The sequence below is a fragment of the Crinia signifera genome, chromosome 8 (genome assembly GCF_055691185.1).
Source record: "Crinia signifera chromosome 8, ASM5569118v1, whole genome shotgun sequence".
In the NCBI taxonomy this organism is placed as follows: Eukaryota; Metazoa; Chordata; class Amphibia; order Anura; family Myobatrachidae; genus Crinia; species Crinia signifera.
This window is the reverse complement of record NC_139224.1, coordinates 73,209,484-73,233,578: the sequence shown is the minus strand read 5'-3', so window position 1 is coordinate 73,233,578 and position 24,095 is coordinate 73,209,484. Positions and strand designations below refer to the sequence as shown.

The 24,095-nt window shown below is 41.8% G+C and overlaps 1 protein-coding gene and 2 long non-coding RNA genes across 3 annotated transcripts in view; 1 reads left to right on the top strand and 2 right to left on the bottom strand.

Moving 5' to 3' along the window:
• Positions 1 to 24,095, bottom strand: part of DDR2 (discoidin domain receptor tyrosine kinase 2) — a 589,808-nt gene that overhangs the window by 214,250 nt on the left and 351,463 nt on the right. The window contains exon 9 of the mRNA XM_083156673.1: positions 10,479 to 10,541. Coding sequence (XP_083012799.1) covers positions 10,479 to 10,541 — 63 coding nt within the window. The remainder of the gene's footprint in view (positions 1 to 10,478; positions 10,542 to 24,095) is intronic.
• On the bottom strand, positions 15,045 to 15,865 carry LOC146026215 (uncharacterized). Its single transcript, XR_014454387.1, has 3 exons — positions 15,717 to 15,865; positions 15,398 to 15,466; positions 15,045 to 15,158 (listed from the first exon to the last, which is right to left on the bottom strand). It is a non-coding gene; the product is annotated as an uncharacterized LOC146026215 (long non-coding RNA).
• On the top strand, positions 20,927 to 21,727 carry LOC146026214 (uncharacterized). Its single transcript, XR_014454386.1, has 3 exons — positions 20,927 to 21,075; positions 21,326 to 21,394; positions 21,650 to 21,727. It is a non-coding gene; the product is annotated as an uncharacterized LOC146026214 (long non-coding RNA).

The following is a 24,095-nucleotide window of genomic DNA, read 5'->3' as shown; positions in this document are numbered from 1 at the left end:
TTTTGCCGCGAATCGCGGGAGGGAGGTCGCGGGGGGTTCTTTTTGCAGCGAATCGCGGGAGGGGGGTCGCGGGGGTGTTTTTGCTGCGAATCGCGGTAGGGGGGGTCACGGGGGAGCGGGTGTTTTTGCCGCGAATCGCGGGAGGGGGGGGGCGCGCGGGGGGGGGGGGGGGGGGGGGGAGTTTTGCCGCAAATCGCGGGAGGGGGGTGCTCACCTGGTGGCTGTGGAGTAGCAGTGCTGGGCAACATGGGAAGGCAGTGGGTGTCTGGCACTGTCTGTGGGCTCACTGGGCTGGTTCTCTGTCACATACCTCCCAACATGACCCTCTCCAGGAGGGACACAATGCTCTGTTTCTAGACTTCCCCTTAATGTATGATTGCCATCACCTGTTTTAAACAGGTTAATTTCTCAGAAAGGTGTTCAGCACAGATGAAGGCAATCACACATTAAGAGGAAAGTCCAGGAACAGAGCGTTATAGACACAGACACCCACTTTGAGTGACAGATGTAGCCAAATATATAGGAGATATATATATATATATATATATATATATATATATATATATATATATATATATATATACAGTATCCATCACCAAAAAAGTCTACATAACTCATTGACGAAGGCACCCAACAAGCAACGTTTATGGGATGCTGTGCCCGGCCTAACTACAAGTTTATATATGTATATATGATATGGCTGGGATGGATGAAATTTATAAAAGTCTCCAGGCATCTGCACACACCAAACCACCAATAGATTTTTTGTTATCTTTGATAAACATGATCTTGACCAAGAATTACTTTACCTACAGTAACCAATACTGTGGTCAATGTAATGGGACCGCGAAGGGTAGTAACATCGCGCCGGCATTTGCCAACATCTATATGGCTGCCTTTGAAAACAAGTATATCTACAACACATGTGGTGATAAAATACAGAGATTTTTTAGGTATATAGATGATATCTTTATTCTGTGGTCAGGCACCAGGGTGGAATTTGTGTACATGATAGAATCTCTGAATGCCCTAAATGAACCAGTCAAATTCACGTTTAATATTGATAAAACAAGAATGAACTTTCTTGATGTCACCCTATTCCGTGACGGTGACAGATTGGGGTCAACTCTATACAAAAAAGAGACTGACCGGAATACTCTATTGAGAGCAACCAGCCAACACCCTACCACGCTCAAAGAGAGTCTCCCCGTGTCTCAATTTCTAAGGGTCCTTAGGATCAATTCCTCCCCTGAACAAGCCACAGTACAAATAAATGAAATGAGGGATCGATTCCTCCAGAGAGGGTACACCACCACAACGGTTGACAGATGTATCAACAAAGCGTATACTAGACATGCGGAGACCCACCATCCTGAACAACACCAACAAAGTAAAGGAAGGATGACATACGTAAGCACCTATGATCATACGTCCAATACTGCCAATAAAATCATCAAGAAATATTGGCCACTGCTGACTTCAGATCCAGCACTTAAACTTGAGCGGACACCACCGCCCATGTGTGCATATAGGAGGGGACCTAACCTGCGACAACTATTGATGCGCCCATTGGTTCAACCTTCACCCACCACCTACTCCTGGCTCAGAAGTAATAAGATGGGCTGTTTCAGGTGCACATCATGCACCACGTGTAGAGCCATGGTAACTGGATCATTTTTTGCACATCCTCATTCGGGCAAGAAAATTAAAATTAAGCATAAACTCACCTGCACCATGGATCACGTGATCTATATGCTCACGTGTCCATGTGGACTGTACTACATCGGTCTAACGACACGTAATTTTCGTGACCGGATGGCGAATCATAGACTGTCCATAAGATCTGCCTTCGAAACAGGCAACTCTGACAAACCGGTTGCTCGACACTTTCTTAAATTCAAGCACCAGACTTCAACCCTTCGGTGTATGCTAATAGACCATGTGCCTAAACTACCAAGAGGTGGCAACAGAGAATTAATCCTTAAAAAAAAGGAAGCACGTTGGATATTCACGCTTAATACCATTGACCCCAATGGGTTGAATGAGAACAACCCCTTAAATGTCTTTTTGCAGTAACGAGTCTTTTAGTATGCAACATGTCTGGAGATATATCCTTCATGACCCTCCACTGTTCGCCACAGTTTATCTGTGGGCACCTGGGGGGCCATATAGGATTTTTTTAATGTACATATTTGCTGCACTTTGTGCACTGTTTTTTCTACAATTCCTGCTTTTGATGTGATTATTTTGTATATATTGCCAATTTGCATCCATCTATACCTTGCGTAGTTAATATATCATAGCTCCCTAAGCTTTCAACTATTCCCCTTTAGAGAAAAAAACCCCCGTGGGTGAATTCATACAGCCTCCCCACTGCCATTTTTATTTCCTGGTATGCATGTTGCCAATGGTTACTAACGCTCATTGAGGAGTGATCGGATATAGTGAGTGATAGGTTCACTCCTATTAATATGTGTTATATGTTGTTTGTTTTTATTTTATAAGTATGTCCGATTGTAAGCAATGATCTAAGGAATTTTGCTCTAACTATGGCTACAAACATAACCATTGTTGACACGCAGCTGACCCGCAAGCATTCACGCTGGGACATAGTGCATCAGCTGACCTTATCCTCTAATCCACCGTTTGTGTTGGTAGGAGCTAACCAATAAGTATATGTTGCATGTTGTTTGTTTTTACTTTATAAGTATGTCCTTTTTGAACATTCTAATACAAATTATTTGTCACGCTGTGATGACCCTGTTGAGGTTAATATCGCTGACACGCAGGTGGCCCGCAAGCACTCATGCTGGGACCTCGCACACCACGTGACTCAGACCAGCTGACTGCACTACCCAATCCGCCGTCCGGGACGGGTGGAACGCAGCTGGGACGCATACTTCCAGGTCCGGGTGCCGTATGTGACAGCGTGCGGCCCTGAACACCGGTAACGCGGTCACAGTTTGCTTACTAACATGATCCCGGCGGCTATGGTAGTATACCTCAGTATCTTTGTGTGTGTATGTTATATGTTGTTATGTTGGTTATTATCTTACGGCTAGATGGGGTTTGGCTGTTGATTCGCCTCACAGGCACAGTTGTATTACTGTGACCAATCAGGGTTGTTGTATGCACCTGATGAATAATTAATTAGTGGGAGTTCATTCCTGATTGGCTATGGTATATATGGAGCATTTGGCAGACTCAGTGCATGCTTGGCTTACCTGGGTGTAACATCTGAAAAATTGTACCTCGTCTTGAAAACGGCCCTCTGGGGGTCGAAACGTCGACCATGCTATTCTAATTAAAAAGCAACTTTTTACCTGCAGTTTGGTGAGTGCCCTCTCTGGTTTCTGAATCAGGACTTACTAATATATATATATATATATATATATATATATATATATATATATATATATATATATATATATATATATATATATATATATATATATATACAAAGTGGTATGGCCTCTGAGCCTTCAGTGTTTCTTTTAAAAAGACAGTTGGTGATGTGACAATCCTTCTAATGGTATTATGTTATGCGTACCAGCAAGCAGTGGAAGATTCACATGTAGCAGTGTCTCTCTCTTGAATGGGTCTCCCTCGTTCCTCAATAGCACATTTCAAACATGAGGGAAGTTACACGGAGAGTGTGTTATCATTTGTCCCAAAAGAGATAATTAAGGGCCTTATTCTGTTCGGATCGGTGAAACGTGCGTATGGTCCGTCACACAGTGTGTTTTCGGCATGCTCACGGTGAGCGTAAGTCCGCCCACAGAACAGCCGCACACGGACGTTCACAAACACAGACAATGGGGAGTGGCGTTCACTTGAGCGTACGCCACCGTGCACGGACGGATCTCCCTCTTAGCCACCGATACCTGGCGTACATCAGAGCGTACGCCACAGTGCAAGTAGAAATTGAGTCCAAAAACATCCTTGTTGCTCTTTGTGGCTGTTTGTGTTACAGTGAAAAAGTTGACACATGTCGACTTCTGCGAATTGAGTGTCCTGCTTTTACAAGTATACAAAAACACTTACTGAATGGGTGTAGATGGTTATAAAATAACTACCTTGACATATATAAGCAGGTCTTAGAATGAATCTTACCTAAAATTAAACCAACCTTTGCATGTTGAGAAGTGTAGAAAGATATGCTTCTAATGTGTTTGAGGGCTGTGTGTGGCTTGCAGGTAGTGAAATAATGGTTTTCACTTAATAGCATGCAGCATTGCTTATTACATTTAGGTGTATGTGTTTGAGTAGTAATCAGCATTAATTAGCAGAGTCAGGCGTCCGCTCTCATGCGGTATCTCTAGCGGTGGTCATGAGCACTCTTTGGCGTCCGCCTGTTTTTGTGCCAAAATGCACGGCGTGTTCGCCGATTGAGGCGGTTGTGGCACCGTGCATTTTGTGTGCACACCCCGTGTAAGCCCATGTTTACGCCCAGTTTTCCTCATTATTCCGGCCGCTCCCCTAAAAACGCCAACATGCTGCCCACAATGACCGTGCTCTTCCGGACAGGTTTTTTGCGCACGGAGAGACCCATCCTTGAGCGGTGTGAGGTCGCTGCACATGCGCATTGCGTAAGCTACGCATGCGCAGATGAAAAAAAAAAAGCCTGATCCGACCGCGTACGGTCCCACCGCACCAAACAGAATAACCCCCTAAGTGACTATTGTGGGGAGATTATTAACATTATAAGTGCTTGTGCATGAAAAATCAGTTGGTGAACTACGCCACCTTGTGGTTAGGTTTAAATGCACATGGTGATCACCTTGTGAAAAAAGCAAATTGAGCACATACACCAGTTTACCGGTAACCAAGTCCCGAGCGTTGCTATAGCAACGCGGGACACGCGCGCATGCGCAGTCCACACTTCCGGACGCCAGTCACTAAAGGCTAATGCCAGTACCTATTTATACCCCCTCTTATCCTGTCACCTCATCTCTAACCCCTGATGAAGTCCCATTTTATGGATTAAAGGGACGAAACCGGTTGGGCCATCCTCTCTCCATCCCCCGCTGGCACCATAACCAGATAAGCTATTGAATATTCTTTGCTAATGTACGGGTCCATCTATACTGTTTTTTATTTACTATCTATTTTTTTATAATCTATTGGTATTGTTTAAATAAATGGTTTTTCTTACAAGACAATATCACGCTATGAGTTCTTCCCACATTGGGAGAATTTTTTGGTTTTAAGGATCTTGGAGGACACCTGCCGGAAACCTCACCTGGATACACATGATCCTAGCGTGAGTTTCATGATATTTAAACCAATTTGCCTTTTTCACAAGGTAATCACCATGTGCATTTAAACCTAACCACAAGGTGGCGTAGTTCACCAACTGATTTTTCATGCACAAGCACTTATAATATTAATAATCTCCCCACAAAAGTCACTTAATTATCTCTTTTGGGACAAATGATAACACACTGTGTAACTTCCCTCATGTCTGAAATGTGCTATTGAGATGGACAGAGAGGAACGAGGGAGACCCATTCAAGAGTGAGACACTGCTACATGTGAATCTTCCACTGCTTGCTGGTACGCATAACATAATACCATTAGAAGGATTGTCACATCACCAACTGTCTTTTTAAAAGAAACACTGAAGGCGCAGAGTCCATACCACTTTGCACATGTACTTTTCTGTCCAATGGAAATTAGGACAACCTTGATGACCTCTGGCGACAGCACAAATTCTGGAGTGGTTTTTTTTCAGTTTTGTTACATCATTGTTTATGTCACGAATTTACGTGTTTCACTACTGTTACACCTCACACTAGACAATATATATATATTAGAGATGAGCGGGTCCGGATCCCCGAGATCGACAGATCCGAATATCGGGGATCCGGGTCAGATCCGAGTCGGCTCGGGAGTTCCCGCCTGAATTCCGGACCAATAACGAGGCCGAACGTCATGTTGTGCTCCGTGACCTGCCCTGTGCCCTCACTGCCCTGTGCTGTGCTCCGTGCCATATGCTCCGTGCTGTGCTCCGTGACCTGCCCTGTGCCCTCACTGCCCGGTGCTGTGCTGTGCTCTGTGACCTGCCCTGTGCCCTCACTACCCTGTGTTGTAGACTTGTAATGAGAGTCAGTAACTGTTTATAGGCCTGAGCCCTGTAGTGTGATTTAACTAACTAGGTGCTGCAGTGCTCACACGCAGGGGCTGCAGTGTCCACTGTCCAGGGGCTGTCCTGTGGCCCGTGCCCTGTTGTGATTTATTTAGCCCTAAGCCCTGTGTTGTGATTTATTTAGCCCTGAACCCTGTGTTTTTTGTGATTTAACTAACTAACTCAGTGCTGCAGTGCTCACATGCAGGGGATGCAGTGCTGCTGAGTAGTACACTGTGTACAGGGGCTGCAGTAATACAAGGGGCTGTGTCCAGTGTGACGGCCTATATCTTATCCAGTGTCACGAGTCACTCACGACATATATCCTGTGTCCTGTGTGACGACATATCCTGTGTCCAGTGTGACGACATATATCCTGTGTCCAGTGTGACGACATATATCCTGTGTCCAGTGTGACGACATATATCCAGTGTCCAGTGTGACAGATATATCCATTGTCCAGTGTGACGACATATATCCTGTGTCCAGTGTGACGACATATATCCAGTGTCCAGTGTGACATCTAACCATTGTGTGACGGCATATATACAGTGTCCAGCGTGACATATATCCATTGTCCAGTGTGACGACATATATCCTGTGTCCAGCGTGACATATATCCATTGTCCAGTGTGACTACATATATCCAGTGTCCAGTGTGACAACATATATCCAGTGTCCAGTGTGACATATATCCTGTGTCCAGTGTGACGACATATATCCAGTGTCCAGTGTGACGACATATATCCAGTGTCCAGTGTGACGACATATATCCAGTGTCCAGTGTGACATATATCCTGTGTCCAGTGTGACGACATATATCCTGTGTCCAGTGTGACGACATATATCCAGTGTCCAGTGTGACAACATATATCCAGTGTCCAGTGTGACGACATATATCCAGTGTCCAGTGTGACATATATCCTGTGTCCAGTGTGACGACATATATCCTGTGTCCAGTGTGACGACATATATCCAGTGTCCAGTGTGACATCTAACCATTGTGTGACGGCATATATCCAGTGTCCAGCGTGACATATATCCATTGTCCAGTGTGACGACATATATCCTGTGTCCAGTGTGACTACATATATCCAATGTCCAGTGTGACATATATCCTGTGTCCAGTGTAACAACATATATCCTGTGTCCAGTGTGACATGTAACCATTGTGTGACGGCATATATCCTGTGTCCAGCGAAAATATGTCCTTATGGACATCCATGGTCTTATCCATTCCTATCGTACTTCTTTTTTGGATGGGATGTCCAGGATGGATGGCTGGGTGGGAGAGCCCCAGCAAATCTTTTTCTTGCTCTTTTTTCGTCTTTTTTTGGCTCCTTGGAGAAATTAATATTTTTTTGGGATATGATGGATGAATGGTGGGGAGAGGAAGTCCAAACAGCTGGGGATGGTCATCCAATTAGACCGAGTGTGCGGCTTCGGGAGGGACACACGTGAAGATGTGAAGTGGTGAGGGAGGTAAGGGAACACACGCCTAGCCAGTCATATCAAACAAATTAACCTTAGCGGTAATTTGGGTGACAGATGTTGCAGACTGATAGACCTCACAACCTAGATAGGGGTCTATAAGGGTAGACTAGATAGGGATCTCCAAACCAGGGGTCCTAGAGAGGTGGAGGAACTCGATTATCTGCCACCAATTACCCCCCTCCCCTCCACCCATTAGGTGATGGATAAGGAGGCAACAGGTAATGTTTCCAGAGTACATAAACCTGATCACGACAGATAGGGGTCTTATTAGATTTTAAACTGATCAGAACAGATAAACACTTGCCGCAGATTAGAAGTCAGTCTCTGCACAGACCGGCGGCTGCGCAGGAAACTCATACAGGGGAAATTGGGCCAACTACAGTAAATGAAAACAATTTTGTGAGCTGTTGAAGTGATCAAAATTGACTAGAAATGAGTGGAAACTAACGTTATTGAGCTCAATAACACTTTAGGGGCAAAAACAGGCCCAAATTCTGTTCTTTTAGTAATTTTTAGCATTTTTCCAAAAAAAATCCAGATCCAAAACCAAAACCCGCAAGGGTGGTTTTGCCAAAACCAATCCAGATCCAAAACACGAAGGGAGATCCAGATCAGAAACCAAAACCCGAAAAAGTGCCTGCCGCTCATCTCTATATATATATATATATATATACAGGTTGAGTATCCCTTATCCAAAATGCTTGGAACCAGGAGAATTTTGGAATTTTGGATAACGGATTATTCCGTATTTCGGAATATTTTAATATTTCAATGATGTATCTTGAAGTATCCTGCATTTATGTTGTACATATACATCAAACACATGAAATAAACACAAATATATATTTTATTTGTGCATAAAACAAGGTTTCAAAACCTGAAACAAAGTTTGTGTACAATCTCAGGCACTGAATTTAAATGCCAAGCAATCATTGTCTTGTACATATATGGTGCCAGTTACATATCATTCCCTCAGTAGTGCTGTTACAGATGTCCCCAGTAATGCCAGTTACATATCATGTCCCCAGTAGTGCTTTTAGCAAAAAAAAAAAAAAATTGTTCACTTTCTGGAATGTATGGTTTTCGGAATAATTCGGATAACGGATATTCGGATACGGGATACTCAACCTGTGTGTGTGTATGTATATATATATATATATATTAGTAAAGAATTTACGCGATATGCTAGTTCATGCGGATATCAGTGGATTTAAAACTGATTCCGCTGTAACTATGAAAAAACCTGGGTGTTATAAATGCCCGAATTGTGTAACCTGTGGATACTTGATTGCAGCAAAAAGTTTCAAACACCCACACTCTGGCTTTAAATTTAAAATTAGGCATGTTCTTTCTTGTGACTCACGTTACGTTGTGTATATTATTATTTGTCCTTGTGGACTTTATTACGTGGGAAAGACATCTAGAAAGTTTAAGGAGCGGATGGCCTTCCACCGCTCCTCTATTAAAGCTGCCTTATTAGGTAAAACTTGCGACCAACCCGTCGCTATGCACTTTAAACAGCATAATAACCAATTATGCACCTTACGGTATATGATTATTGACCAGATACCTGAAAGCATACGTGGGGGAGATCGCAACAAAAAAATTATTGAAGTTAGAAGCTATGTGGATCCACAAGCTGGATACTGTTTGTCCTAGAGGACTGAATGAGAGAATCATGTGGAGTACATTGATGTAAAGAGATGCATACACACACTGCGATATTGGTCAGATGGGTTAACTGTACGTTTATTTCTGTACTTTTATTCTGCTATATATGCTTTATCTTAGGCACACTGCAATTATGTGCCCACTTTTATATTTATGTATTTTAAATGTATGTATATGTTTTTATTTGTATGTATTTGATTTCCTGTGCAACCGTGAGTTCTCTGCAGGCTAACACACGCCCACCGCCCCGGCTCGCAGTTCTGTTTACCCGGTTGCCTAGCAACAATCAGCTGGAAGCTGGCGCTGATGTCATCTCATGTCGCCACTCCAGCTGGGTGCAGATCAGTGATTGGAGGCGTGGAGGACGGTGGATGCAGGCGGGAACACAGGTACATAAGGTGAGCTGGTAACAGCTTGGTGTTGTGTGTACTTTTCCTCCTGACGACGGGGCATACAGCCTCGAAACGTTGAGGTAATAAAAAACCACCTTTGCAAGTCCTCCAGTGCCGTGCTTGGTTTCTTCCTGATGTGGGGATCCTACCGTATATATATATATATATATATATATATATATATATATATATATATATATACGAGCATATACAAGGAGGCACTCTGAGTCGGTTCAAAAAGTGAAAAAAATCTCTGGTGTTTATTAGGTGGGCAACGTTTCGGGGCTGCACCCCTTTCTCATGCCTAAACAAGTGAGAAAGGGGTGCAGCCCCGAAACGTTGCCCACCTAATAGACACCAGAGATTTTTTTCACTTTTTGAACCGACTCAGAGTGCCTCCTTGTATATGCTCGTATTGGGGGATGGCCGCATAGAACCAGATCCTAAGAGGGCACCTGAGCAAGGACACTGAGAAGCCACAGAGGAGTGCCGGTATATTGACTGTATATACATATATATACACACACACACACACAGACACACACACACACACAAAAATCCATTTGGAGAGAGGGAGCTGTGATGAGAGAGATTGTAGGTAGGAGTAGATAGGGACACCATCATTTGGACACAGGCTTTTTACTAGTACAAGATATTTTGTGTGCAGCCCTCGGATACTTATAGGAAGTGTTAAGTAGCTCCCTAGCCAAAATAATTGCTCACACCTGGTCTAATGGCTAGGTATTCATGGTATAATGGGTTATGGCTAATATGTTTACATATTTAGTACATACCATATGTTGTTGGAACACTAGCTGGCCGTGGGAGACTCAGTGTATTGTTGTACATAGCAGCATCTATTGAAACAGAGGAAACATATTGAGATGATAAAATAACCAGTTATACGTGTAAAGAGGACCTAGTCCAGTGACTTTTCCGTTAATAAATTATGAACATGTTAAGAAGCATAACTTACAATTTCCTAAGATGAATTATAGTCTTTCCCTACACTATGTGCATGTTTGCAGCAACTACTGAGCCCAAAGATGCAACCTAGAAATGGTGTAAATACCTATGTGCCCACCATCACCATTTAATAGAAGTGGAAATAACACTCTTTACAACTTTCATAGTTAAAATCAATGGTACTTGTGTATTATCACGGCGCCCGATTTCATATAAATCGCATTCGATATCGCATCCGATATCGCATACGATTTGCGGGCGATTTACGGCCTATTCGATCTGCGATGCGATTTAGCGGACGAATTAGCAGACTATTTGCGGCCCATTTGCCGCGATTTCCTGCCTATCCAAGTCAGCCCAAAGCGTGGCAAGCGTCCTCCCGACCTGTTCATACCCCCACTATCCACGTTGGCGTGGAGTTAATTTTAAAAAGCGTGGCGAGCGCAGAGAGCAACCGAGCCCAAAGCATGGTGAGCGCAGTGAGCCCCTCACTGCGCTCGCCACGCTTCGGGCTCAATGGCTCGCCACGCTTTTTATAATCAACTCCACGCCAACGTGGTTAGTGGGGGTAGGAACAGGTTGGGAGGACGCGTACCTCATCCCCTCGTGGGGCTCGCTGCACTCATCACGCTTCGGGCTGACTTGGATAGTGCGGGTGTGCAGAAACTGACAGAAAATCGGCCGCAAATTGGCCACTAAATCGCACCCGATTTTTGCATGCGATTTGCGGCCGATTTCACAGGCGCCGTGATAATATACAAGTACCAAATCAATTTATTACTAATGTCAAGTAATTAAACAATAAATACAGTTTATAATAAGTGTGGCCTAATATTGTTATACTTTGACAAACACACTTACACACATAAAACAAATAAGTAAATTAATATATATGAGAAGAGAGTTAAGTAACCTACTTCAGAAATGAAGTAGGTTACCGTACATAGACAATTGCCTATGTATGGTCACCTATTTCATTTCTAAGTACTGGAACATTTATTTTATCAAAGATACCTTTTTTATGTAGGGTCTCCCTGAATATCAAAGGACTGGAGTAACAGCATAACAGTACATTTATAAACTGAACTCTATCCTACAGTATATAGGAATTTAATTATATGTTGTATGTGTGTTTGTCAAAGTATACCGTATTAAGCCACACTTATTATACATTATATTTATTGTTTAATAACTTGACATTGTTAGTACAGTTTGAGTGTTCCATATCCAAATATCCATTATCCAAATTATTCCTAAATACATTCCAGAAAGTGACAAAAAAAAATCTCGTGCTAAAAGCACTACTGGGGACATCTGTGACAGCACTACTTGGGGCATGATATGTAACTGGCACTAATTATGTTCAAGAAAATTATTTCTTAGCATTCAAGATCAGTTCCAGAAATGTTTTGAAACCTTGTTTTATGTACAAATAAAAATGTTTTGTGTGTATTTCATGTGGTTGATGTGTTTATACAGCATAACTGCAAGATACTTCAAGATAAATATAAAAATATTCTAAAATAAGGAATAATCCGTTATCCAAAATTCTTCTGGTCCCGAGCATTTTGGATAAGGGATACTCAACCTGTAAATTGATTTTAACTATCAAAGTTTTAAAGAGTGTTATTTCCACTGCTATTAAATTGTGAAGGTATTATTTATTTATTTATTAACAGTTTCTTATACAGCACACACATATTCTGCAGCACTTTATAGAAAATATTTGAACACTCACATCAGTCCCTGCCCCAGTGGAGTTTACAATCTATATTCCCTACCACATGTACAAGCACACACACAGACATTCTAGGGTTAATTTGTTGGGAGCCAAGGCTAACTACCAAAATATATTTGGATTGTGGGAGAAAACCAGAGTACACAGAGAAAACCCATGCAAACACGGTGAGAATATACAAATTTCGCAAAGTTAGAGCCATTGTGGGAATCGAACCCATGACAATGTTAACCAGCCGTGCAGCCCCGGTATGCACATGAGTATCTACCCCATATATATATATATATATATATATATATATATATATATATATATATATATATATATATATATATATATATATGGAGAACAGACTCTCTTATCGCGCCACTAATACTGGTGTAAACTTTGTTAGGGCTGCCGGACTCACATGGACCCCTGTTGGATGGGGACAAGGAGAATGTGGATAGCAGTTGTGGGTTGGCGTCCCTTAGTGTGACCTTCAATAATTAGATCTGTACAGCCTTTAGTTAGAATTCCAAAACAAAAGCAAGTAGGTAAAGTCCAAAATTCATATAAATTTATTAAAAATGTCTTTGGTTCCACACTACAGTGGTGGTTGAATCAGACCATAAAAAGTTCAGTGGTATATTTCATAACAGCACTTAAAAAACGATCCCAACGCGTTTCGTCCCCACACGGGACTTCATCAGGGGTTCGCTATAAATACAAACATACATACAATCATAGTTTAATATTTCATATGACAAAATAAACAACAGCTATATTGATAGCAATATTTAAAAGAATTCAGAGGACTTTACTCAAAAAGCATTTTTACAATATTGTAGGCAAAAATCCATTGACAAAACGTTGGGTACTTGTTTCCTAGCACGGCCACACCGATCAGAATCGCGCTCATCGGGGGTAAAATCGGGGCCATCGCGGCCGCTAAAAAAATCGGGTGCGATGGCCAGACGCGATGCCCGCGATTTCCCCATAGAGAACAATGTTAAATGCCTCAATTTGCCCGCGATGACCACGATTTCCCATAGGAAACAATGTGAAATGGCTCAATTTAGCCAAATTATCATAGGGAACAATGGTAAATGGCCCCAAACCACCCCTGAACATTGAAATGTCCCCCCAAAAGTTATTGACGCCACCCCGCCATCAACGTGAACCCGAAGCGTGGCGAGCGCAGCGAGCCCGCGAGGGGCGGCGGTACGCGTCCTCCGACCTTTTCATGCCCTACTATCCACTAGGGCGTGGAGTGAGAATAGAATAGTGTGGCGAGCGCAGCGAGCCACCGAGCCCGAAGCGTGGCGAGCGCAGCGAGCCCCACGAGGGGACGCGGATACTTTCACAGTTATACGCGGCCCCTTGCGGGCTTCCCAGGTGTCCATGGCGACGCGGACACCTGGGAAGCCCGCGAAGGGACGCGTTTACCTGTGAAGGTATCCGCGTCCCCTCGCGGGGCTCGCTGCGCTCGCCACGCTTCGGGCTCGGTGGCTCGCCACACTATTCTATTCTCCCTCCACGCCCTAGTGGATAGTAGGGCATGAAAAGGTCGGAGGACGCGTACCGCTGCGCTCGCCACGCTTCGGGTTCACGTTGATGGCGGGGTGGCGTCAACTACTTTTGGGGGGACATTTCAATGTTCAGGGGTCTTTTTGGCCTATTTACTATTGTTCCTATGCTGATTTGGGTAAATTGATCCATTTAACATTGTTTCCTATGGGAAATCGTGGTCATCGCGGGTAAATTGAGGCATTTAACATTGTTCCCTATGGGGAAATCGTGGGCATCGTGTCTGGACCATTTAAGCATTTTTAGCTGCACACGACGCGACCGACGCGATTTTTCACTGTTTTCAATGCATGTCAATGGAAAAATCGGGGGCATCGCGTCGGTCGCGTCGCAGGCCACTCAAATTACCCCCGATGGCCAAGATATGTGGCCGTGCTAGGAAACAAGTACCAAACGTTGTTTAACAGAAAGATGGAGAACAGGTGATGAGAAGAAAAAGAACATGAGTGTAAGAGTTCTGGATCCCTAGGGATTTAGAGAGAACTTGAACTAGGAAGGTGGTTTTGACATACCAAAAAAGCTTAGGGACAATTTCCACTACTATCTTGGTGAAGATGTCTTCCAACCGGGTGTTTGAGTACTAGGTCCTTAAGAATTCAAAGGTACCTGATAAATAAACATATCATTACTTTTTAGAGGATGCTCTAACGATTGGGATTCACTGAAGGTAATGGGTATGTGAGGGGAGGGACTCTTTTCACATCATTTTAAAAAGATGTTCATACCATTAGAGTTTCATAGTTCCAGATGTATAATCACTTCTTTAATCTGGATCTTGATACTTCAGTAATGCGGAGTGGATAATCTATTCAGTCCGTATATGTACGGGTGATTAAATAGCTGTGGGTGTATAAAAGAAGTATAAGCATACATATACTGTTGCGATTTTCCCCTTTATTGGGTAGGAGGTTCAATAAAGAACTGCATCATTTACCTTAAGGTTTAAGGGTTGCCGGGTATTCACCCTGTTGATCAGTTCAACAATTCCGTTCACCTTTTAGGGATACTACTGTTAGATAATAATTAAAGGTTTATTAATTGGAAAGGTGTGATATAGAAGTTGTACAACAAATTAATGGGCTTATACCTGCAGATATAGGGGCCGTTTGGAAAAACACTTGATAAAAACTTGATAAATCAATAGGGGCTGTTCCGATAGCCCTTGTCTGGTGGACACCCTCCTTCAGGGACCGCCTTAGATCTGCGAAAAATGCTTAAGATCAGATAACCTTCTAAGTCACTAGATCAGGCTTTTGGATATTGCTTAATGGTGAACACTAGGTGTTAGGCTTTAACTGTTTAAGCTATAACCTTCCAATAGTGGGTCAGGTATTTAATACATTATCATTCCAATATAATACGTCACTGTGAGTGGTACTTGGTAATATAGTCTCTCAGTAGTGGAGCAGAAGGAAACAATAATAGATTTGGCATACATACCAATACACTTGAACAAAGGTGCATCCAGTAAACAGTCATAAACTGATCGTGAATAGTGGTTACCACTGTCTGGTGAGAAAATGCATATAAACTCTTAAACTCCAGCATATAGACACTCAATATGAGCTAATTACACATATGGACACTCTATATGGGCTAATTGCACAAAAAAAGGGTTACAAGATGTTATATTTAATTGTTAACCCCCATATGAATCCAACTTTATACTTGTATAGCATTAAGGTCATAAATCTCACAAAGCATTTGTTTAACATATGCAAAATTTGGCACAAGACAAAATTTAGTGATAGTGACTTACCCTTCAGGAGATGTGTGCTGGTGCAAAGGTTCAGTGGGAATGAAAGACTCCATTACCTGGCCCAGGTATATATAGTGATGGAGCGTGACATCACTTCCTGTGTGGGTTTTAGTATGGAAAATATAGTGATTCTTAACAAACTCTATTCATTCCCATCTAATAAGTATTCTAAATACCACTATAGGTTTATCATTAATATAGAGGGTTAATAATCTTGGTGTAATGTGATTTAGGGGACTTGATTACCCAGCCTGCTTTGCGGCCATATGTCCGTTTTTCTAGCCCTTCGTGGGCATCTTTAAATCTTTTTATAAAGAACCTATTAACATTGGTGGTATAGTGGGGGAGTGGGGGATCCATTTCCATTTGATGGATCACCCCTCACTCCCTCACACGGAGCGGTGGATTGCATCGCCGCCGTGGAGTACAGCACTTCCGGATTGCGTTCCACCGCAACCGGAAGTGCGTTCCAAAGGCCGGAAGTGCCGCTGTACGGCGCTTCTGGTTGTTCCTAACTGCTGGGATATGGCTAGGGACCTTTCTAAAGGTTCCTAGTTACCAATTTTTGTGTTAATGGAGGTTAGAAGTCCGCGGGGATCTATAGATGGAGTCCTAATGGCCCCTATTGCCTGTAAGGGATTATTAAGTGAATCTATTTAGTGTCTATAACATTTGATAGTGTCATTAGAACAGTGTTAATCCAGTTTAACACTGGGTGTTATTACTTATATTATACTAAATAAGATCGTGATCTAATATTAATAAATTGATGCTAGGGTTATCACCCAGTGTGAATTAGTTGCTGTGAATGACATAATCTAACTAATAATACACCTTATAAAAGTGCTATTCTTATAATATAATAATTGAAGTTAAAGTGAAAATCGTTGTAAGTGAAATCCTTTTGGAATAAGTACATGGGGTCCTGGGAATTAGCACTGTAGTATGCCGAGTGTTTTTTTTTTTTATTGAAAGTGGGTGTTTTTTCAAATGTGAAGATTAAGGAATATAGTGGCCTACTTTAAAAAGGTGTCTATTAAATAGAAGTGTAAGAACTATTAACCTGAAGCTTCTCACCTAGTGCTGGCTGTTAGGAATAATAGTGTTCAAATCCACTTATTGGTCCATTAAGTAAGCCAGTTGTAGGTCCATTAGACACTGTATCTAGTCCATTAAGAAATAATACATTAATTAGTCTGTGTCCCAAATTTTGCAATAGTTATTACATAACAGTGCTTACATACAATTCAAATAGTTTACTGCATTTGCACTAGCACCTTAGGTTGCCAGCCCAACTATAAGGGAGTGGTGGAGGGCATCCTTGACCCTAACATGTTTAATGGGGAGTTTTACAAAAATGAGACAATGTCTATATTCTCGTTTAAGCCCTTAGGGCTCAGAGTGTCCAGGTGAAAGATCCAGTAGGACTCTCTTCTGGATAAGAGAAGATCTCTGTCTCCTCCTCTGTCATCTGGTTTGACATGTTCCAAGACTAAGAATTTCATGCTATCTACCTTCGATTCATGTTCCGCTTGGAAATGTCGAGGAAGGCTGTGGTTCTGCACCTTGTTTTTGACATTCCTCAGATGTTCCTGTATTCTAATCTTGATGCTTCTCTTGGTCTTTCCCACATACAATTTGCTGCAGCCACATCTAATCAAATAGATGACGTAGTTTGATTCACACGTGATGGCGTCTTTGACTTTGGACAAAGAAGTATATTTTCTGTCTTTATCAATGAATTTACAACAGATGCATCTATTACACGGGATGATCCCGTTTCTTCTTTGGAGGAAGCCTTCTTCTCGTTGCGGTTTCTCTACTGGTTTTAATCTACTAGGGGCTAGTATATTCTTGAGGTTAGAGGCTCTTCTAAAGGTGACTGCCGGTTTCTGCGGGAGATGAGGGCCCAATATCGGATCTTTGAGGAGTAGATGCCAATGTTTCTGTAGGCACCTCTTTATCTTCAGGTTTTCCTGGTTGTAGCTGGTAATGAAGGACCTCTGTTGGTAAACTTGGTGGGGGGTTTGGGTCTTCTCTTCTAGCAGGGTTTCCCTTGGTAATCTGTATGCCTTCTTCTGATCTAGTGATATAGCTTTATCTTTGTAGCCTTTAGCTAGAAACTGTTCTTTCAGGATATTGGATTGACTCCAGTAGGTTTCATCGGAGCTGCAGTTCTTCCTTATACGAAGGAACTGGGAGTATGGAACGTTCTCCTTCCAAAGTGGTAGGTGGCAGCTTTCTGACGGGATGTAACTATTGACATCGGTGTCTTTAAAATACGTCTTAGTTGTAATCTTATTTTCCTGATTGGTTTCGAAAACTATGTCTAGATAGTCAATCTTGTTGTTGTCACATTTGTAGGTGAACTTTAGATTATAAGGGTTTGTCTGTATCTCTGTCATGAATTTTTCGATACTGGGTATGTCTCCCTCCCATACCACAATGAGGTCATCAATGTATCTTCTATAGAAACGAATGTTGGGGTATTTGTACTCTGCTCCCTCATACAAGTGGTTTTCTTCCCAGTCATTCATGAGGATGTTGGCATATGAAGGGGCGAACTTAGTCCCCATTGCAGTGCCTCTGTTCTGTACATAGAAGGTGCCTTCAAATTCGAAATAATTGTGGTATAGAATAAACTCAATACCTGCGGTTAGGAATCTGCACTCCTCTGGTTTGACCGTGTTGTCATTAGATAAAATCTTGGTTACTGCTTCCAGGCCCTTGTTGTGGGGAATGGAAGTGTACAGGGCTTGAACATCTATCGTCAGCCAGTAGAACTCTGGTGACCACTCAAATGATTTTAAGTCCCTTAGTAGACAAGTAGAGTCTTTTAGGTAAGACCTTTGGATCTTAACATACTTCTGCAGTCTTAAGTCCAAATAGTGTGAAAGGTTTGCTGTTAGGGAATTAATCCCGGCCACTATAGGTCTCCCTGGTGGATGTTGATTGTCCTTGTGGACCTTGGGAAGATGGTAAAAGATGGGTGTCCTTGGTTTCTCTACTGCCATGTATTCATATTCTTTCTGGCAAATGATCTCATCCTGTCGAGCTTTTCTCAACATTCTACATAATTCTTCTTTGTACTGTAACGTGGGGTCACTAAGGATGACCGAATATGTAGACTTGTCTTCAAGTTGTTTCTTGGCTTCGTTAACGTAGTCGATTCTGTTTTGGACGACTACGGCTCCCCCTTTGTCCGCTGTTTTAATGACGATTTCACTGTCTTTTCAGGTTCTTTAAAGCTTGTTGTTCAGAGGGTGTGAGGTTCCTATTGTGTTTTTCGTTGATGTTTTTTATGCATCGGAAGTCTTCCTTAACAGTTTCGTAGAAGATGTCAATGTGGCTTCCTCTGGACTCAACTGGGTAGTACTTGGATGGCAAAGCCACTATTGGTTTCCTGTCTAGGGACAGGGGGCCCTCTTTGGTGGGGTTTTTAATAAAGTGTCTTTGTAATGTTAGATTACGGATATATTTATTAAGGTCGACAAAAAGCTGGAATTGATCAACGTGTTGATTAGGAGCGAATTTCATTCCCTTCTCTAAAACTGTGATCTCTGATTCTGAAAGGGTCTTCTTGGATAGATTGAAGATGTTGGTTCCTTTTCTGGTATCAATGGTCGTCTCTTTCTTTTTGGAGACTCTTCGACCTCCTCTACATCCTCTCCTTTTAAAGATCTTTTCCTCCCTTGTGGGGAATCCATTCTGGTGTATAATTTCTCCTCTCCTTGTAACCTGGGGAAGCCAACTCTCCTCCTTTCTCCTAAAAAAGGTCGTTCCAATGGGGAACGAGGGGATTCTGGTTAGTATCTTCTTGTCTGAGGAGGGTAATACTCTCTCCTTGGAGGTAACCTCTGTCTGTAGGTGTTAGTGTTTCTATTGTCTCCATAGGAGGGTGTCCTGTTGGACCTCCTTCTACCATAATTAGATGCATAGTTTTGTCTTTTCTGGTAAGGTTGGTATTGTTCTCTATTCCTAAAGACCTCAATCCGTTCTTCCTGTGGCCTACGCCATGGACGGGTGGGGTATGTAGATCTGGTGTCGAATCTGTTGTAATCGTTACTGGGTTTCTCGTGTACTTTGCCGTTGTCGTAGTCCCATTTGTCTCTAGCGAACTTTTTTTGTTTGCGAGTAATGATGTATTTCTCTAGGGAATCTTGTTTATGTTGTAGGTCTTCAACATTTGCACCAGCACACATCTCCTGAAGGGTAAGTCACTATCACTAAATTTTGTCTTGTGCCAAATTTTGCATATGTTAAACAAATGCTTTGTGAGATTTATGACCTTAATGCTATACAAGTATAAAGTTGGATTCATATGGGGGTTAACAATTAAATATAACATCTTGTAACCCTTTTTTTGTGCAATTAGCCCATATAGAGTGTCCATATGTGTAATTAGCTCATATTGAGTGTCTATATGCTGGAGTTTAAGAGTTTATATGCATTTTCTCACCAGACAGTGGTAACCACTATTCACGATCAGTTTATGACTGTTTACTTTATGCACCTTTGTTCAAGTGTATTGGTATGTATGCCAAATTAGATTATGTCATTCACAGCAACTAATTCACACTGGGTGATAACCCTAGCATCAATTTATTAATATTAGATCACGATCTTATTTAGTATAATATAAGTAATAACACCCAGTGTTAAACTGGATTAACACTGTTCTAATGACACTATCAAATGTTATAGACACTAAATAGATTCACTTAATAATCCCTTACAGGCAATAGGGGCCATTAGGACTCCATCTATAGATCCCCGCGGACTTCTAACCTCCATTAACACAAAAATTGGTAACTAGGAACCTTTAGAAAGGTCCCTAGCCATATCCCAGCAGTTAGGAACAACCAGAAGCGCCGTACAGCGGCACTTCCGGCCTTTGGAACGCACTTCCGGTTGCGGTGGAACGCAATCCGGAAGTGCTGTACTCCACGGCGGCGATGCAATCCGCCGCACCGTGTGAGGGAGTGAGGGGTGATCCATCAAATGGAAATGGATCCCCCACTATACCACCAATGTTAATAGGTTCTTTATAAAAAGATTTAAAGATGCCCACGAAGGGCTAGAAAAACGGACATATGGCCGCAAAGCAGGCTGGGTAATCAAGTCCCCTAAATCACATTACACCAAGATTATTAACCCTCTATATTAATGATAAACCTATAGTGGTATTTAGAATACTTATTAGATGGGAATGAATAGAGTTTGTTAAGAATCACTATATTTTCCATACTAAAACCCACACAGGAAGTGATGTCACGCTCCATCACTATATATACCTGGGCCAGGTAATGGAGTCTTTCATTCCCACTGAACCTTTGCACCAGCACACATCTCCTGAAGGGTAAGTCACTATCACTAAATTTTGTCTTGTGCCAAATTTTGCATATGTTAAACAAATGCTTTGTGAGATTTATGACCTTAATGCTATACAAGTATAAAGTTGGATTCATATGGGGGTTAACAATTAAATATAACATCTTGTAACCCTTTTTTTGTGCAATTAGCCCATATAGAGTGTCCATATGTGTAATTAGCTCATATTGAGTGTCTATATGTTGGAGTTTAAGAGTTTATATGCATTTTCTCACCAGACAGTGGTAACCACTATTCACGATCAGTTTATGACTGTTTACTGGATGCACCTTTGTTCAAGTGTATTGGTATGTATGCCAAATCTATTATTGTTTCCTTCTGCTCCACTACTGAGAGACTATATTATGGGGGATGCCCCTTAACAAGTACCACTCACAGTGACGTATTATATTGGAATTATAATGTATTAAATACCTGACCCACTATTGGAAGGTTATAGCTTAAACAGTTAAAGCCTAACACCTAGTGTTCACCATTAAGCAATATCCAAAAGCCTGATCTAGTGACTTAGAAGGTTATCTGATCTTAAGCATTTTTCGCAGATCTAAGGCGGTCCCTGAAGGAGGGTGTCCACCAGACAAGGGCTATCGGAACAGCCCCTATTGATTTATCAAGTTTTTATTAAGTGTTTTTCCAAACGGCCCCTATATCTGCAGGTATAAGCCCATTAATTTGTTGTACAACTTCTATATCACACCTTTCCAATTAATAAACTATAATTATTATTATCTAACAGTAGTATCCCTAAAAGGTGAACGGAATTGTTGAACTGATCAACAGGGTGAATACCCGGCAACCCTTAAACCTTAAGGTAAATGATGCAGTTCTTTATTGAACCTCCTACCCAATAAAGGGGAAAATCGCAACAGTATATGTATGCTTATACTTCTTTTATACACCCACAGCTATTTAATCACCCGTACATATACGGACTGAATAGATTATCCACTCCGCATTACTGAAGTATCAAGATCCAGATTAAAGAAGTGATTATACATCTGGAACTATGAAACTCTAATGGTATGAACATCTTTTTAAAATGATGTGAAAAGAGTCCCTCCTCTCACATACCCATTACCTTCAGTGAATCCCAATCGTTAGAGCATCCTCTAAAAAGTAATGATATGTTTATTTATCAGGTACCTTTGAATTCTTATGGACCTAGTACTCAAACACCCGGTTGGAAGACATCTTCACCAAGATAGTAGTGGAAATTGTCCCTAAGCTTTTTTGGTATGTCAAAACCACCTTCCTAGTTCAAGTTCTCTCTAAATCCCCAGGGATCCAGAACTCTTACACTCATGTTCTTTTTCTTCTCATCACCTGTTCTCCATCTTTCTGTTAAACAATGTTTTGTCAATGGATTTTCGCCTACAATATTGTAAAAATGCTTTTTGAGTAAAGTCCTCTGAATTCTTTTAAATATTGCTATCAATATAGCTGTTGTTTATTTTGTCATATGAAATATTAAACTATGATTGTATGTATGTTTGTATTTATAGCGAACCCCTGATGAAGTCCCGTGTGGGGACGAAACGCGTTGGGATCGTTTTTTAAGTGCTGTTATGAAATATACCACTGAACTTTTTATGGTCTGATTCAACCACCACTGTAGTGTGGAAGCAAAGACATTTTTAATAAATTTATATGAATTTTGGACTTTACCTACTTGCTTTTGTTTTGGAATTCTAACTAAAGGCTGTACAGATCTAATTATTGAAGGTCACACTAAGGGGCACCAACCCACAACTGCTATCCACATTCTCCTTGTCCCCATCCAACAGGGGTCCATGTGAGTCCGGCAGCCCTAACAAAGTTTACACCAGTATTAGTGGCGCGATAAGAGAGTCTGTTCTCCATTTGCTCGATTGTTGGTAACTCTCTGACGCAGCCCAGCAGGAAATTGCCCCTATTTAAGGACAGAAAAACAAGGTCACAGAAATGCAAATCTATATTTACAGAAGAAGAACAGGTGATGGAAGAAAATATCGATGATGAAGAGGATTATTACAACCTCTTGAATCACATGGAAAAAATCTCCACAAAGGAACTAAAAAACTGGTATGACCTCATTACCTTGGAAAAATACTTAGAGGTCGGAAGGATACCGAGAGGTTTAAGACTTAATAAGACACCCACTATGGGCACAATCACGGAGGAATTTACTACCAACTGGAATAAGATACTCGATGAGAGTGCTGCCAGATTAGTGGGACTCATCATCAGCGAAAGAAAGAAGGAACTCATCAAACTTGATGAAGAAATGGCCAAAATCGAATCAACCCTCACTAAGTTTGAAAAAGACGAAGATTTCCAGAGAGATGTTGAAGACCTACAACATAAACTAGATTCCCTAGAGAAAGACATCATTACTCGCAAACAAAAAAGTTCGCTAGAGACAAATGGGACTACGACAACGGCAAAGTACACGAGAAACCCAGTAACGATTACAACAGATTCGACACCAGATCTACATACCCCACCCGTCCATGGCGTAGGCCACAGGAAGAACGGAATGAGGTCTTTAGGAATAGAGAACAATACCAACCTTACCAGAAAAGACAAAACTATGCCTCTAATTATGGTAGAAGGAGGTCCAACAGGACACCCTCCTATGGAGACAATAGAAACACTAACACCTACAGACAGAGGTTACCTCCAAGGAGAGAGTATTACCCTCCTCAGACAAGAAGATACCAACCAGAATCCCCTCGTTCCCCATTGGAACGACCTTTTTTAGGAGAAAGGAGGAGAGTTGGCTTCCCCAGGTTACAAGGAGAGGAGAAATTATACACCAGAATGGATTCCCCACAAGGGAGGAAAAGATCTTTAAAAGGAGAGGATGTAGAGGAGGTCGAAGAGTCTCCAAAAAGAAAGAGACGACCATTGATACCAGAAAAGGAACCAACATCTTCAATCTATCCAAGAAGACCCTTTCAGAATCAGAGATCACAGTTTTAGAGAAGGGAATGAAATTCGCTCCTAATC